Below are 16,419 nucleotides of genomic sequence, written 5' to 3'. Positions count from 1 at the left end.
AGATCGGGAGCGAGCACACGTCACTGGGAGACTCATGAATATTCATGAGTCTTCCACTGACTGCCGGAGGCAAATTATAAACAAATGCCAGCTTTTAATATGTCACAAAAATTTCGCCGATTAATACATGGAGAACGGATTGACTGACAGCTATACAGTTCTTTAGGTAAATAGAGATTGCCCACATGAAGCTATTAAAGTAAAAAAATAAATTAAAAAAAAAAAAAAAAAAAAGACTGAACTGCAGCTTTAAAGAGGAACTTCTAACTTGTATTTTGTATAAGTGTATATGAGAATTATGTTACGCTCATGGTCTTATATATATATATATATATATATATACATAGAGAGAGAGTGAGAGAGAGAGAGAGAGAGAGAGAGCAAATGGAAATATTATTAAAGGGCAGGGATTGTGGGGGCAAAGGGCAGGGTGGAGGGGGCAAAGGGTAGGGAGGGGGGGCAAAGGGCAGGGAGGGGGGCAAAGGGTAGGGAGGGGGGTCAAAGGGCAGGGAAGGGGGGTCAAAGGGCAGGGAGGGGGGGCAAAGGGCAGGGAGGGGGGGAGAGGGCAGGAGGGGGGGGAGAGGGCAGGGAGGGGGGCAAAGGGCAGGGAAGGGGGGCAAAGGGCAGGGAGGGGGGGAGAGGGCAGGAGGGGGGGAGAGGACAGGGAGGGGGGGCAAAGGGCAGGGAGGGAGGGCAAAGGGCAGGGGTGGGGCAAAGGGCAGGGAGGGGGTGGGGGGCAAAAGGCAAATAGGGGGTGGGGGGGCAAAGGGCAGGGAGAGGGAAAGGAGGGGGGCAAGCAGGGAGGAGGGAGAGGGCAAGAAGGGGGGTCAAAGGGCAGGGAGGGGCTGGGGGGCAATGGGCAGGGAGGGGATGGGGGGGCAAAGGGCAGGGAAGGGGGGAAGAGTCAGGGACGCGTGAAAGAACCCATTCCCCTGCGTTTCCTCAACTTGTACCCGGCCGCGCTCCTCCTCTTCCTCCGGGTACCGGCCACCCTCCTCCTCCACCTCGGGCTCCTCAGCGGTGTCCTTGACCCCCGGCAAGGCTGAGATGCTCCGGTGAGGAGGTGCTGTGCCCCGCCGTTGAACATGCCCTTCACGGGAGAGGCTGCGAGAGCCGGAGGAGCGCTCTCGGGGATGGGGAGCTAGGGGAGCGGCCTGTGTGAAGTGAGAGCCGCAGAGAGCGTGCTCTGTGTGTGGGGGGGGATTTGGAGTGGGAGCAGTGTGTGGGAGGGAGAGAGCCGGGGAAGGGTGAGAGCCGGGGGAAGGGAGTGGCCTGTGGGAGGTGAGAGCTGGGGAAGGGTGAGAGCCAGGGGGAAGTGAGAGCCGGGGAAGGGTGAGAGCCGGGGAAGGGTGAGAGCCGGGGAAGGGAGCGGCCTGTGGGAGGAGAGAGCAGGAGAGAGCGTGCTCTGGGGGGCCAATGAGAGCCGTGGGGGGTGGGATACAGGGCAGGGAGGGGACAGACACAGTGGCCAATGAGAGCCGTGGGAGGGCAGGCGGACCGACGGACCGACGGACCAATCAAATGGTCTCCAGACACTCACATCCAAGATTTTCAAAATTATATATATAGATATAACGCACACAGATATAAAGCTAAAACAGGCACTCTCACGAAATCAAAACGATGCAAACAGATTGTATTCCCCCGATCAGCGTGTCGGTCCCACTCTAGCACCTTTCTCAGATGAGTTCCAGAGAGTGCCTGTTTAAACTCTATTATAGTGTATCTACTACAGTGCACCCCGGCAAGTTTGCCACTTGTTATGTGAGTGCCGTCCTTTTTCTTTATGCTATATATATTCACATAAATAAATAACTAAGGTCTATTTACAGAAATATACATATATATACTGTACATATTACCTGCGTTCCTCCCTTTGTGAAGTCTGCAGCTGGTAAAAGGATCGGCCTTACATTTACGGAAAACAAAGAACAATTCCTGTGCTATATATATTATTCAATTCTAAGGCCGAGATTATAGTGGGGTTGACAGCGCTGACCGACGGCGCGCGTGACGTCACGCGCTCCCGTCACTCGCACAAAACCTGCACTCTAAGCAGGAGGCATCGGGAGGCGACATGGAGGTGTGGCAAAGGCGTGGCCGTGACATCATGTGAGCAATTCGCCCTCATTGGCTGAACCGCTTCACGTGACGCGGCCGTCGCGCCTCAAAACAAAATCTTTTGTAGCCTTAAAATTTGCTCTCCTCGTCGTGCTGAAGCGCGGTCCCGCACACTATGGGCACCCACAACGGACTTAAGGTATTTGTTTTGGCTGTACCCGCCGTCACAGTCACCGCTGCCGCCATTATAATCTCGCCTTAGTGTTTCACATAAAACAGAAGTATTGCTGTGTGGCATGTTCCTCTTCTGAATAAAGGTCATTTTTTTGCATCACCAAAGCTCTGTGTGCTATGTGATACAAATCTGGATGAAGCTACTAAACTGTGAGTGACACGCTGCACATGGAATAGAGTCCTGTACTGTCCTTTCTTTGACTGTTTCTGCAGGAATGAGGTAACAAAATGTATCAACCAGCCAAATGCAAGAGTATTTGGTACAGTCTGCTCCCAGTAAGTGAAGAAGTTCGATTCAGATCTATATTAGGTAACAACTGTTACATAATATCACCTACCGCAAAGTCAGGGGATCAAATTATCTGAAACAAAGTCACATAACTGGGCCTTAAAAACAAAGCAGCCCTGCTCCTGAGATCCTCAAATCTAAGGCCATGATTATACCGACCGTCATGGGCATGTCACCGAGTGGTTCAGTCAATGAGGGCGAACCGCTCGCGTGACGTCATGACCACGCCTCGCCACTCCTCCCGATGCCTCCTGACTGCAGTGCAGGTTTCGGGCGGACGCACCGCCCTGAGGGAGCGTGCGCGGTCCGCAGCTTTCGGTATAATAAAGGCCTAAGCTTTCTCTGTATCAGATTTCTCTCCAGTCTCTTCCCTCCCTTCTCACTGCGAGCTCAGCTTGTGCGTCGGGAAACTGATGTCATCCCGTGTGCCCGACACACGTTTCACTCCTAGGGCGGCGCTTCATCAGGGGCCCCAAAATAGAAAAAATAAAAAAAGGTTTCTTTACTTCATGAAAAAAGAGGTTATCTCTACTTCATGAGTAAATAATGTAGCGCATGTGTTTGTGTGCATGCGTGTGTGTGTTTCCAGCTTCATCGTTCCCTCTGGTGGGATATGGTGAGTAATGTTGTGATATTCCGGGCAACACTGCAGCATTATAATGGGCTATGATGTGTTATTACTAGGAACAATGATGTGAGCTACATCTGTACATGGGGATTTTAAAATGATCATTTTAATCTTAAAAATTACACAAAGAGAAATGACGTTTTGTACTTTAACATCAACTTGTGCTGTCATTACATTGATTCCGTTTCTTTATAGCTTCTAATTATGGCGACATCAGAAGGGTGGACTGTACTGGGGCTTCAGAGAAGACGGCACAACAAGACAAACTGAAGGAGAAGGGTAAGATTACAACACTGCTATTGATCACAAACAAGTGTTGAAAAAAATGAAAATGCACGCAGAGTTCTAGCACCGTGATACGGTGTCTCCCAAAATCGTTTTGGATCGAAACTGGTATAAAAGTGGAATTTTGTGGGCTTTCGCATTAATTTATCTAGCTTCTTAGCTCAACGTGCCCCAGCTTGTGATTTGGTGAGGTACATGATACGTTCAATATAATAGGAGGCATCAAATTGTGGTTTTGTAGCTCCCCAGACAGGGAGGCACGTGTCCGGGACCAATGGTCAAGTGGCTTTTCTGGTTCAGCAAGGGTTGCCCCGGCAATTAGGGAGGGCTAGAGGAGCCCACAGGTATATTTAAAAAAAATGTTAGAGACAGGGAAGAGTCAGGACAGGAAAGAGCAGGAGTACAAAACAGCTAAAAGGGAGTCAAGTAAGAAAAAATTATTATAAACTGATAAAATAATAAGAAAGTGTGTAGGAGAGACTGATAGAGAGTAAAACAGTAAGCCTATAAAAGTGGAAGCTAAGTTAGTGTGTGTGTGGAGTTGTCAGCTCTGGGTGGGGTCATTGTGGGACTGCATAAGGGGATCCAGTTAATTCCTACCCCCCACTACCCCAGCACTGTACCTGAGGTGGCCACAGCCCCCATATACTAAAATTTTCAACCTTATACAGTGCCATTATGATGTACCTGGTATGGCATGGACCATAAAAAAAGAAAAGGATGGTGTATGGATAGCGCTAATAAAAATAAATAAATAGTGTTCCCTCTAAGGGGAAAAAAACCCTAATTGGGTACTGGGCTGCCTGGTGGAAACTGATTAATACAAATCAGATTGGGACATGGAAACAAAAAGAGATACCGGCGCCTTACGAGTCCAATGTAGTGATTGTCCTGGAAGTCCAAAACGTGGGAAAAAACGTCCAAAGGAGCAACCCTCCAATTCCTAGACCGTCGGATGATCAGATACGACTTTCTCCGTGCGTTGCGTGATATAAAATAGAAAAAAGAAAAATATACTGCAACACAGCCAACATATGATGGGTTACTCAATAACAATACCTAACACACCTACATGACAATACAAAACAAACAAGACAAACATAGGACATACAATAGCAAGGCTGAAAATAAAAGCGGGTTTAATACAAATTTAAAACAAATTTAAAACAATATAAAATTGAAAATAAGCGAATGACAGAGAGACCGCCAATCCGGTAGAGTAAAACCGAAGCCCTACTCACAGGATGGCTGATGCAAACAGGCAGTGGATATCGGGTGTGGAGAGATGTAAGTCCTCCTCTGGCTGCACAGTGGCATTCACCGGTGTGAACCTGTGATTTCCCGTGTTCCGTATTCCTCAGGCGGATGTTACGTCACTGGTGGGCGGGCCTTGAGGGGAACTATCCTTCCTGCTTCTAATCCAAAACTAGAGCATTCCTCTCGTCAGTTCGTCAAGACAAGCTTACAAAAAACAATACGCGTCATGAGTCATGTTAGTGGTTCCTGGTATATATCCTTGTGCTGCAAATCTGATTGGCTCATCAATTAAATCATTCATCTTTGCGGCAAATACCTACTTGATTGACATCAATCAATACCACTAACACATTACAGCCTTACATACAACAAATTACAATAATAGACAAAAGACATTTTACACAAAATGAATAATGTACAAAAAACATAAAATATTTAGCATGCTGGGAATGCAAAGACATATTAAAAATTAAAAATTAAAATCACCATCTGATATTAAAGAAAAGCCCCGAAATCGAAGTATATGTTCAGGCCTCTCAGGGAGAGTGTCTTAAATTCATAAATCCAGTATGCCTCTCCCATACTGGTCTGTTTTAATCTATTCCCCTCTCTTGGATTGGCCTGAACAGTCTCGATCGCCTGACATACTAATCCTGTTGGACTTTTATTATGGTGTGTGAGAAAGTGCTGGGAGACACTATGAGTGACTAATCCCTTTCTGATATTATATATAAATCTGGATACGTGGACTAGAGGGAGTACACAAAAGGTCCCAAATAATGGCGCACCATCTGTATTTGCCACGCTGTTATACTTCTATTAGAAGGAACACAGTGGTCTTTGTGATCTCTAAACATCTAAGTATATTGTCTACTGATAGCAACATACAGACCTAAGGGTACTTTTAACCCCTCAGGTGCGGTATCGCGGTTTACCTTGGCTATTAACATAGCCTCACCAAGGGAATCAGCTGAGACATGTGACCCAAGGTCTCCTTGATCCCTACTTATAGCACACGTAGTTATTACTATCATATTAACTAGTGAGGACCAGAGATCAACATACAGTAGATCAATAAACCCCTATGTAAGGTACTCCACATATAAACCGGAGCTGTACATTCCAAATACAGCAAAATATACAGTAATCTCCCTGATCTCTAAGAAAACTTGGAAGCAGCATCTACCGACAGCAGCATACAATAAAAACTTTTAACCCCTTAGACACAATATATATAGAGATTCACTCTATTAGTTTGGTCATCACAACGCTGGGGGTTAAAATCTTAAAGTCTTAAAACCTTATTATTTAGATTCTACGGGAACGATATTTCCATGTAGAATATCCATTGAAAATAATACCACTGAAATAATGTGACAAGTCGATTCATATATATCTAGCTTAAAGCGATAGGAACATACATATTGCTAAACAACGTTGAGGACTCTAAATAAACATATGTTTACATGACAGTGATAGGATATAACCATAACAGTCATGGGATGTATACCTACCTGTACCGGTATTTGACTTCACCATTACGAAGGTTGTGTGACTACGGTATTATACCGCACATGCGCAGAAGACCATCATGGTCTCTACTAAAACAGTGCTTTAACGAATACTAACTTAGAGCCACTACAACAACACATTATATATCTTACTGTACTGCAAGAGATTGAACCTGTCTCATCACACTAATAGTGGTATTATTTATGGTTTGAAGAATCAGTAACATAGCCATTATACAAGACTGTACAGTGTACTGCACATTACCATACGGACTTTACACTATAGGTTCACTGTAACCAAGTAGTATTTCCCTGCTACAAGCAATCTAACTACAGGGAACTTTCTCCCTATAGCAGTATTACTTCATCATATGTGCACTCAATATGGCTTGCTGAATATTAATTTGGAAGGCAATACCAGAAGATGTATTTGTACTTCTATCATTAGGAATTGACATCACCTCATTTAGGGGCATTTATATATACCCTGTTCTTACGAACCAGGATACATATTTGTATTTTAACCATTATTATGTTTACAATAAAATTATTTTAACTGTATACACTTAGTTGCAAATTTTGACCTTGTTATAACATTATCTTGGCCAGCAGTGCGCCATTATTTGGGACCTTTTGTGTACTCCCTCTAGTACACGTATCCAGATTCATTCTGTCCATTCAGTGCTGGATTGACATGTGAACTTAAGGTTCCTATCATTGTGATTTAAATATGTGAAAAAGGTGTCAAGCTGTGTTTGACCGCCAGACCAGATGAATACCACATCATCGATGTAGCGTTTCCAGAGCACCAGGTTTGCCCCAAGAGGACAGTTGTTCCAGATATAATCTTCTTCCCAACTGTCCATAAATAAGTTTGCATAACTCGGGGCAAACTTGGTGCCCATGGCGGTTCCGCACACCTGAATGTAAAACTGAGAATTGAATGTGAAATAATTGTGTGTGTATCATCGCATAAGGGGATCCAGTTAATTCCTACCCCCCACTACCCCAGCACTGTACCTGAGGTGGCCTCAGCCCCCATATACTACATTTTCAACCTTTTACAGTGCCATTATGATGTACCTGGTATGGCATGGACTATAGTACGCCCAGTACAATGTCACAGGCACTTGTTCGTTTTCCAGGGGGTGATCAGGCTGACTTCTCCAATAGAGCGCAGTCTGATCTATATGGAAATGGAGGCCCCGGTCCTTCTGTTTCTGCCATCCGAGCGCCAGTCGTGGTCATGTGATTGGTCCTAGAATGATCACATGACTGGAAGTGATGGTGACCCAGTGGCACTCTGTGTGCCGACGTACCCCTGGCACTTTAAAGGTTAACACAACTACTCCTTTACTCTGTGTCAAGATCCACCAGGTCTGAGGTTGTATAAACATCTAAACAATCTGCTTCAGAAGTAACAAACCTGGGAGTATACACAAAAACAATTGATGTACTCCATCAAAATAAAATGTCCTTTACAATGAGACATAAACACCTGTAATGTCCCATTGCAGGTATAGAAGCATCTTCTACAATGGCCCGTACGGACCTGTCCAGAATGCAGAAGTATAAAAGTGTCATAATGAAAGTGGCAAGGGAGAAAGCTATCGATCCAGCTGTGATAGCAGCGATTATATCCAGAGAATGTCGAGCTGGTAACACCCTCAAGAATGGCTGGGGGGATAATGACAACGCGTTTGGTCTAATGCAGGTAATAGGGATTTCTGTATGCTACATAGTGTGCTCAAGACAGATAAGGTTTCTGCGCTCGTGCTGTCAATCAATGCAGATGATATAATCCGTTTGCAGCTACACGTGAGGAGCCACTCCTCAAATCGCTCCTATTAATTGGGAATTCCTAGAAGGGAGCTCCCAAAACAACAAAAACAAAAATACACACAGAGCGCACAAACGGATTATTTATAAAATCCGTGGTGCGCTCTGTGTGCATTTTGGTTTTTACACAGTGTGCTACTCGACTCTTGCTCTATCCTTTCAATATGCTGGCCCCGATTTGTTCCCATACTGTTAATTGTATGTGTGTTGCCATTTTCCTTTCCTGAGATACCACGCCCTGAATATTTGGGTTCTGAAGAGATGGCTAAAAATTGCCACACTGGGAAATATAGATGTACAAAAAAAGGGAGAAATATTAACGCCTTCATCTTTAGGAATTGTATGGTGAGTGGTGTCGTGGGAAAACTGATAGTTATGCATATGTTAATAACATGAAAATATTATACTTCCACAGTGGTCAATGCCGCATCATAATGTAAACCCGGCTCCCAACGCATTTTAGAGGGGGGCTGGGGCTTTAATTTGACATGAAAATAATAGATTTGAGGCACAGTTGCTCCACATCAACTTTTTTTTCATGGTTAACCTTTTCTCTGCCTCTGGGTGAGATGCCCAAACAAGACTTTCTTTTCCAAAGATGTACTTGGTTCTTCAAAGAGCTGTATAAAAAATAATTGTACCTTTTGGAGCAAGGAAGAAAGACTTTAGAAGTGTTGTAATCACTTCTCATAACACCAGTGTATATGAAACTATTTGCATTGCATGTACTCTTTCAAATATTCATTGTAACAGAGTCTCAATAAAAGTGTCTACTTATTTTGCTAACTTTTACTAGGAGAACTTGGACTAAATACTTTGGGGCCTATGTCTCTCTGGGTATGGGGGTTGGGAGGATGAAATCAGAAATTGTGTTGGAGCAAAATGGAGAAGACTGTAACGGCAGTAGCTGGGAGATCATTGAGTAGGCTTCACCCAGCATTAGAGAGACGCATCATTATTAACACTGTAATAGTATTATACAACTTCCTCTAAACTCTAAATGTGTCCCCCTATAGGTAGATAAACGTTGGCACACCATTCAAGGCAAATGGGATAGCGAAGAGCATATCAAACAGGGAGCTGGGATCCTGATTGACATGATTGGGTCTATACAAAAGCAATTCCCCAGTTGGACAGCAGAGCAGCGACTGAAAGGTTCGTACTTCTGTATTATAAAGAATATCCACTAATGTTTGAGTTCAGATAGGAAGAGAAATACCGCACGCAACCCCCTTCCTTACAGGACAAACCCTCCCACGACCAAAGTGAACCATTTCCAATGACATCTGTAAGAGGTCTAATCTGGGTAATTTAAGCCTTTTTTTTTTACCCAAATCTGACAGCTACAAGTATTTTTAATTAGTTTTTTTTCTAAAGTTAGACTTGATGTCACTGTGTGTTCCACAGGCGTTTGAGATGAAGAAGAAAGGATTGTACGATTCCCATTGCGGTCTTGTGAACAACCACGAGGACTTGTACCATTTGGAGGAGATTTCTGTCACAAAAATAAACACTGTTCCTTGGGAACTAGTGAGAAACATTTTGCCCACCCAGTCTGCTAATTTTCCTACCTGCAGTGAAACTCAAGACAAATAGATCTGTGGTCTTTTTCATAAGTAGCATACTCTTGTGTCTATCCCAAGCAGTGTTGAATTCTATTACTAAATGACCCTTTACCAATACTTTAACAATACTAATTCCTTATTACCTCAGGTGGAATTGCAGCTTACAACTGCGGTCCAAGTAGAATTCAGAGCTATGAAAATGTGGACAATTCTACTACAGGACATGACTACTCCAATGATGTTCTTGCCAGAGCCCAGTGGTATAAGAAGAATGGATTTTAGATATGCAGCACACACAATCAAGGATGCTCAAGGATGTTTTATCTCTACCCCCTTTGTATATAAATCCCTCACCCACCTAAAACCTTTCTCACTGACTGCCCCACACCTCTGGAATGCCCTTCCCCTCAATACCCGACTAGCACCCTCTCTATCCACCTTTACGACCCCCCTTAAGACACACTTGCTTAAAGAAGCATATGAGTATCACCGTGGCTAATACTATAAACATGATATATAAAGCTTTCCCCCCCGCACTTACCAGAATGCCCTCCTACTGTCTCTGTACGTTCTTCCTTCTTACCAATTAGATTGTAAGCTCTTCGGAGCAGGGATTCCTCTTCCGAAATGTTACTTTTATGTCTGAAGCACTTATTCCAACGATCTGTTATTTGTTATTTCTATGATGGTCCCGTGTATTACTACTGTGAAGCGCTATGTACATTAATGGCGCTATATTAATAAAGACATGCATACATACAATCAAATCTCAACACAATGAATCTAAACATATCAGCTCAAATGAAACCAATTTAATGATAGTGTGCACTGTAACATCCAAACAGGAATAGAGTCCAAATAAAATAATATATTTCATTTATGTTGTGTTTTTTCTTTGAGGAATATTATCAGAATTATAGAGTACTCTGATTTCCATTATTTGTATACACTATACTACTATGCACAATGTAAGGTGCTGCAGGGCTGAAGGCCATTGAGATCTATAATTATGAGCGCTACAGTAGTGGCGAACTCTATAATGTGAGGAATACCTTTTACTTAAACCACTAAGCTTCCCATTGTTAGAATAATTGTATCACGGCTGAAGATGGTCCCAGTATGGAGGAATAACTTACAGCCCAAAAGGGTAACAGTATTTTTGGTGAGCTCATGGCTTGTATTTCATCATAACTACTCTTGAAGAAAAAAACTTTGTAGGGAGCTGTGTACCGATGACACAAACTAACAGATAGCCGGTATGTCTTCAGCTACGGGATGGGATGACTGAGGGGCAAACGTTTGCAGGGTATAATCTCAAAATGTCAGTAGTATGATGTATAGTAGGGCAGTAGTGGCCAAGTTCAGTCCTCCAGGGCCACCAACAGGTCAGATTTTCTGGATATCCCTGCTTCAGCACAGGTGGCTCAATCTTTGAGTCACAAGTCATGAGACTGATTGAGCCACCTGTGCTGAACCTGGGATATCCTGAAAACCTGACCTCTTGGTGGCCCTTGAGGACTGGTCTATGCCACCCCTTATGTAGGGCATTGTTTTCTTCAGCAGCAAGAACAAAATAACTACTTGTTGTACATTTAATAGTCCTGAACTTTGTTTCGTCACTGATGTCCCTTCAATAATCTTACACGCTTCATGACCCCGTAGAGTTGCAGTCATGAAATGTGCAAAAAATGGAGGTCTCGGGATGGTCCCAACTCTATGAAAATGAACGCACAGCTTTATTTTAAAAGTGTGTAGTGAAGTGGTTTACCAATCTATCTGTGTTTGTGGAAAGAACTGTTACATGACGAGTAACTGTGTTCAATATACATTGGATGAACGAGGGTCAATCGACTGTGAAGCATAATCTCGATTTATAAGTAGTGGTTGGGAGCAATGCTCTCCATCAGCAGCAGGAGGAGGAGAGCCACTTGTTCATATTTGAAACTTTACTTGATCACTTGAGACCACATTTTCTGTATATGTAGGTGTGTAGCGCACAGCATCCAACAGAGAACAGGTCTGGCAAAAACTTTCTTTATTGGCAAGGCATAAAAAGAGGGGCGCAACCCTTCAACACGTTTCGTGCAAAGCACTTTGTCACGAAACGCGTTGAAGGGTTGCGCCCCTCTTTTTATGCCTTGCCAATAAAGAAAGTTTTTGCCAGACCTGTTCTCTGTTGGATGCTGTGCGCTACACACCTACATCTCTGGAATTCGTTTACATAGCAGCACGCATTGGAAGGGAGACTCTGGAGGTGAACAGACTGTGAGTACTCTCAAGGGGCTATCCCAATGAGGTGAAGGAGGGTGTCCTAGGACAACTTCCCCAACCTTCAGGGCTTCCTGATGCCCCACCCCCATTATTATGGACTGAGTATACTAATACACAATACCTTAATACCCAGTGTCTCCCTCCCTTCAGAAGCACACACACAGCACTTTGAGCACCATTGTTCTATTCTCACATTTTCTGTATGCCTGTCCCAATAACTGCATCAATGGCTTGGTATAAATCCTAACTAATAAACTCTAAGGCAGTAGTTTTCAGCCAGGGTTCCCTGGACATCCCTAAAGGGTTCCCTGCAATTTTCTGGTCATTTGAAAATTGTATCAAATACAGAAGAATTTACAATGCATCTGATCTCAGACACGCTATTAGAGAGGGTTGTGGTTCCTTACAATGCATCTGATCTCAGGCGCGCTATTAGAGAGGGTTGTGGTTCCTTACAATGCATCTGATCTCAGGCGCGCTATTAGAGAGGGTTGTGGTTCCTTACAATGCATCTGATCTCAGGCGCGCTATTAGAGAGGGTTGGGGGTTCCTCAGAATTAAATTTGGGATTCCTTAACCAAAAAAAGTTAGAAACCACTGCTCTATGGTTTTGCTAATGTATGCTGGATTACTTCAAAATTGCTATTGTCTATCTAACTCTGGTTCATGTTTATTAAACATTACTAAACTATAGTACACTGTTGAACCGTTTTACTACCACTATTTAACAATTCTGTCCCTAAATGCCACATAAAACAAATAAAGAATAGATGTGCAAACGTGTCCCCACAATATAGTCACACAGTTTATGTTGGAAATGATTTTATTTACATTTCAGTATTTTTTTCACAGTGCAAGGAGTTATTTTTTATTTTTTATAATTAATATGTTACATAGTAGTTACGTAGTTGATGTGGTTGAAAAAAGACATGCGTCCATCAAGTTCAACCTATGCTAAATTTAGACAACAGATACTTTAACCTACACAGCTCAACCCTGTTATAATGCGATCCATTACAACGCAGATAAAATGGGGGAGCTTGAATTAATAGCTACAAGGGAGCAGTATGATATCATAGGCATTACTGAAACATGGTGGGATGAAACTCATGACTGGACCGTTAATTTAGAGGGTTATTCTCTTTTTCGGAAGGATCAAACAAATAGAAGGGGAGGTGGAGTAGGTCTATATGTTAAACCAGATCTAAAACCTATTATAAGGGATGATGTCTATGAAGGGAATGATGAAAATGTAGAGACCTTGTGGATAGAAATTAGCAGTGGAGGTAAAAGTATAAAGAAAATGTTTGTGGGAATATGCTATAAACCACCAAATATCTGTGAGATTGAGGAAGCTAAAATACTTTTGCAAATGGAGAAGGCATCAAAACTGGGTCATGTTTGCATAATGGGGGATTTTAATTATCCTGACATAGACTGGGGCAATGAGATTAGCGTTACAACAAAAGGGAACAAGATTTTGGGGGTGCTTAAAGACAATTATATGACCCAAATTATTGAGGAACCAACCAGGAGAGGGGCAGTTCTGGATTTGGTCATATCAAACAATGTAGAAGTAATAACAAATATTCAAGTCCTGGAACATTTGGGTAACAGTGATCATAACATGGTCTCATTTGAAATAAATTATCAAAAAACAGATTACTTGGGTTCAACAAAGACTTTAAACTTTAGAAAGGCAGATTTTAATAAACTGAGGTCTAATCTAGTAGTAATACAATGGGATGATGTTTTTGCAGGGAAAAATATAGAAGATAAATGGGCAATCTTTAAAACATTGTTAGAAAAGCACACGTATCAGTGTATACCCTTGGGTAATAAGTATAAAAGAAATAAGTCAAAACCAATGTGGCTAAATAAACAGGTAGTGGAGGAAATGGACAAGAAGAGGAGGGCGTTTAGAATCTTTAAGTCAGAAGGGACAGAGACATCGTATCAGAATTATAAGGAATGTAACAAAAATTGCAAAAGGGCAATCAAATTAGCAAAAATGGATAATGAAAAAAGGATTGCAATAGAAAGTAAGGTCAACCCTAAAAAGTTCTTTAAGTACCTTAATAACAAAAAAATGAGAAAAGAAAATATAGGACCCTTTCAGTGTGAGATGGGTAGGCAGATTATTGGAGATAAGGAAAAAACTGAGGTATTAAACAAATTCTTTGCCTCTGTGTTTACCAGGGAAGAATCAAGTTCAATAGTAGCGCCACAGAAGGAAGCCACAACCTCCATATTAATGACCAATTGGTTAACTGAGGAAGAAGTTCATAAGTGACTTGAAAAAATGAAAGTAAATAAGGCACCTGGCCCCGATGGCATACATCCAAGAGTTCTCAAGGAGTTAAGCTCAGTAATAGCAAAACCATTATATTTAATATTCAAGGACTCCATTTCCACAGGCTCAGTACCACAAGATTGGCATAAAGCAGATGTGGTGCCTATATTTAAAAAGGGAGCTAGATCACACCCGGGGAATTACAGACCGGTAAGCCTGACTTCAATAGTAGGGAAACTACTTGAAGGTTTAATACGGGATAATATTAAGGAATACCTAATGGAAAACAAAATTATTAGTAATAGTCAGCATGGATTTATGAAGGATAGATCTTGCCAAACTAACCTTATTTGTTTCTTTGAGGAGGTAAGTAGGAATTTAGACCAGGGTAATGCAGTTGATGTGGTCTACTTAGATTTTGCAAAGGCTTTTGATACGGTTTCACACAAGAGGTTGGTGTACAAAATAAAGAAAATTGGACTCAGTAATAATATATGCACCTGGATTGAAAACTGGTTAAAGGACAGACAACAGAGGGTTGTCATAAATGGAACTTTTTCAGGTTGGGCTAAAGTCGTGAGTGGAGTACCTCAAGGATCGGTACTGGGACCCCTGCTTTTTAACTTGTTTATTAATGACCTTGAGGTTGGGATCGAGAGCAAAGTCTCCATCTTTGCTGATGATACTAAATTGTGTAAGGTAATAGAATCAGAGCAGGATGTAATTTCTCTTCAGAAGGACTTGGAGAGACTGGAAACGTGGGCAGGTAAATGGCAAATGAGGTTTAATACCGATAAATGTAAGGTTATGGATTTGGGATGCAAGAATAAAAAGGCAACTTACAAATTAAATGGAGATATATTGGGGGAATCCTTGATGGAGAAGGATTTAGGAGTGCTTGTAGACAGCAGGCTTAGCAATAGTGCCCAATGTCATGCAGTAGCTGCAAAGGCAAACAAGATCTTATCTTGCATCAAACGGGCAATGGATGGAAGGGAAGTAAACATAATTATGCCCCTTTACAAAGCATTAGTAAGACCACACCTTGAATATGGAGTACAATTTTGGGCACCAATCCTTAGAAAAGACATTATGGAACTAGAGAGAGTGCAGAGAAGAGCCAACAAATTAATAAAGGGGATGGACATTCTAACTTATGAGGAGAGGCTAGCTAAATTAGATTTATTTACATTAGAAAAGAGGCGTTTAAGAGGGGATATGATAACTATATACAAATATATTCAAGGACAATACAAGGCGCTTTCAAAAGAACTATTCATCCCACGGGCAGTACAAAGGACTCGGGGCCATCCCTTAAGGTTGGAGGAAAGGAAATTTCACCAGCAACAAAGGAAAGGGTTCTTTACAGTAAGGGCAGTTAAAATGTGGAATTCATTACCCATGGAGACTGTCATGGCAGATACAATAGATTTGTTCAAAAATAGGTTGGACATCTTTTTAGATGGGAAAGGTATACAGGGATATACCAAATAAGTATACATGGGAAGGATGTTGATCCAGGGATTAATCCGACTGCCAATTCTTGGAGTCAGGAAGGAATTAATTTTTCCCCTTAATGGGGTTTTTTGTTTGCCTTCCTCTGGATCAATAAGTAAGTATAGATATAGGATAAAGTATCTGTTGTCTAAATTTAGCATAGGTTGAACTTGATGGACGTACGTCTTTTTTCAACCTCATCTACTATGTAACTATGTAACAACGCGAATCCGCTTATAACACGATGTAAGCGTGGTTCCCAATGTTCGTATTTATGAATACTTTACAAGACCATTATTGGAAACTTAAATACTTTAGTGTACAATGCATACAATTGTGCATTATTTCTTACGCGATCCGCTTATAGCGCGATGTGATTCTTGGACCCCAAGCACAGTGTTATAAGGGGATTGAGCTGTATCTTTACTTACAGTATATTGATCCAGAGGCAGGCAAACAAAAAAAAACCTCAGTGACACATCATCCAATGATATCTCATAAGGGGAAAAATCAATTTCTTCCCGACTCCAAGAATTGGCAATCAGATTAATCCCTGGATCAACATCCTTCTCATGTTTACTTATTTGGTATAACCCTGTATACCTTTCCTTTCTAAAAAGCTGTCCAATCTTTTTTTTAACAAATCTATTGTATCTGCCATCACAGTCTCCATGGATAAGGAATTCAAC

At 42.1% G+C, this 16,419-nt stretch overlaps 1 protein-coding gene across 7 annotated transcripts in view; it reads left to right on the top strand.

The window, feature by feature from the left end:
- Positions 1 to 10,549, top strand: part of LOC142502467 (lysozyme g-like) — a 47,154-nt gene extending 36,605 nt beyond the window's left edge. For 5 of the 7 annotated variants that reach the window (XM_075613495.1, XM_075613494.1, XM_075613493.1 and 2 more), the window contains 4 exons: positions 3,408 to 3,491; positions 7,783 to 7,979; positions 9,121 to 9,259; positions 9,818 to 10,549. In XM_075613495.1, coding sequence (XP_075469610.1) covers positions 3,408 to 3,491; positions 7,783 to 7,979; positions 9,121 to 9,259; positions 9,818 to 9,951 — 554 coding nt within the window. In that variant the 3' untranslated portion in view covers positions 9,952 to 10,549. Of the gene's footprint in view, positions 1 to 2,401; positions 2,446 to 2,525; positions 2,572 to 3,407; positions 3,492 to 7,782; positions 7,980 to 9,120; positions 9,260 to 9,817 lie in introns of those variants that run through there. The other 2 variants (XM_075613497.1, XM_075613496.1) reach the window with 2 other exon arrangements.
- The last annotated feature ends 5,870 nt before the right edge of the window (positions 10,550 to 16,419 follow it).

The sequence above is a fragment of the Ascaphus truei genome, chromosome 9 (genome assembly GCF_040206685.1).
Source record: "Ascaphus truei isolate aAscTru1 chromosome 9, aAscTru1.hap1, whole genome shotgun sequence".
Taxonomy (NCBI): domain Eukaryota; kingdom Metazoa; phylum Chordata; class Amphibia; order Anura; family Ascaphidae; genus Ascaphus; species Ascaphus truei.
Note: the sequence above shows the minus strand (reverse complement) of the source record. Positions and strands in the feature narration are given on the sequence as shown.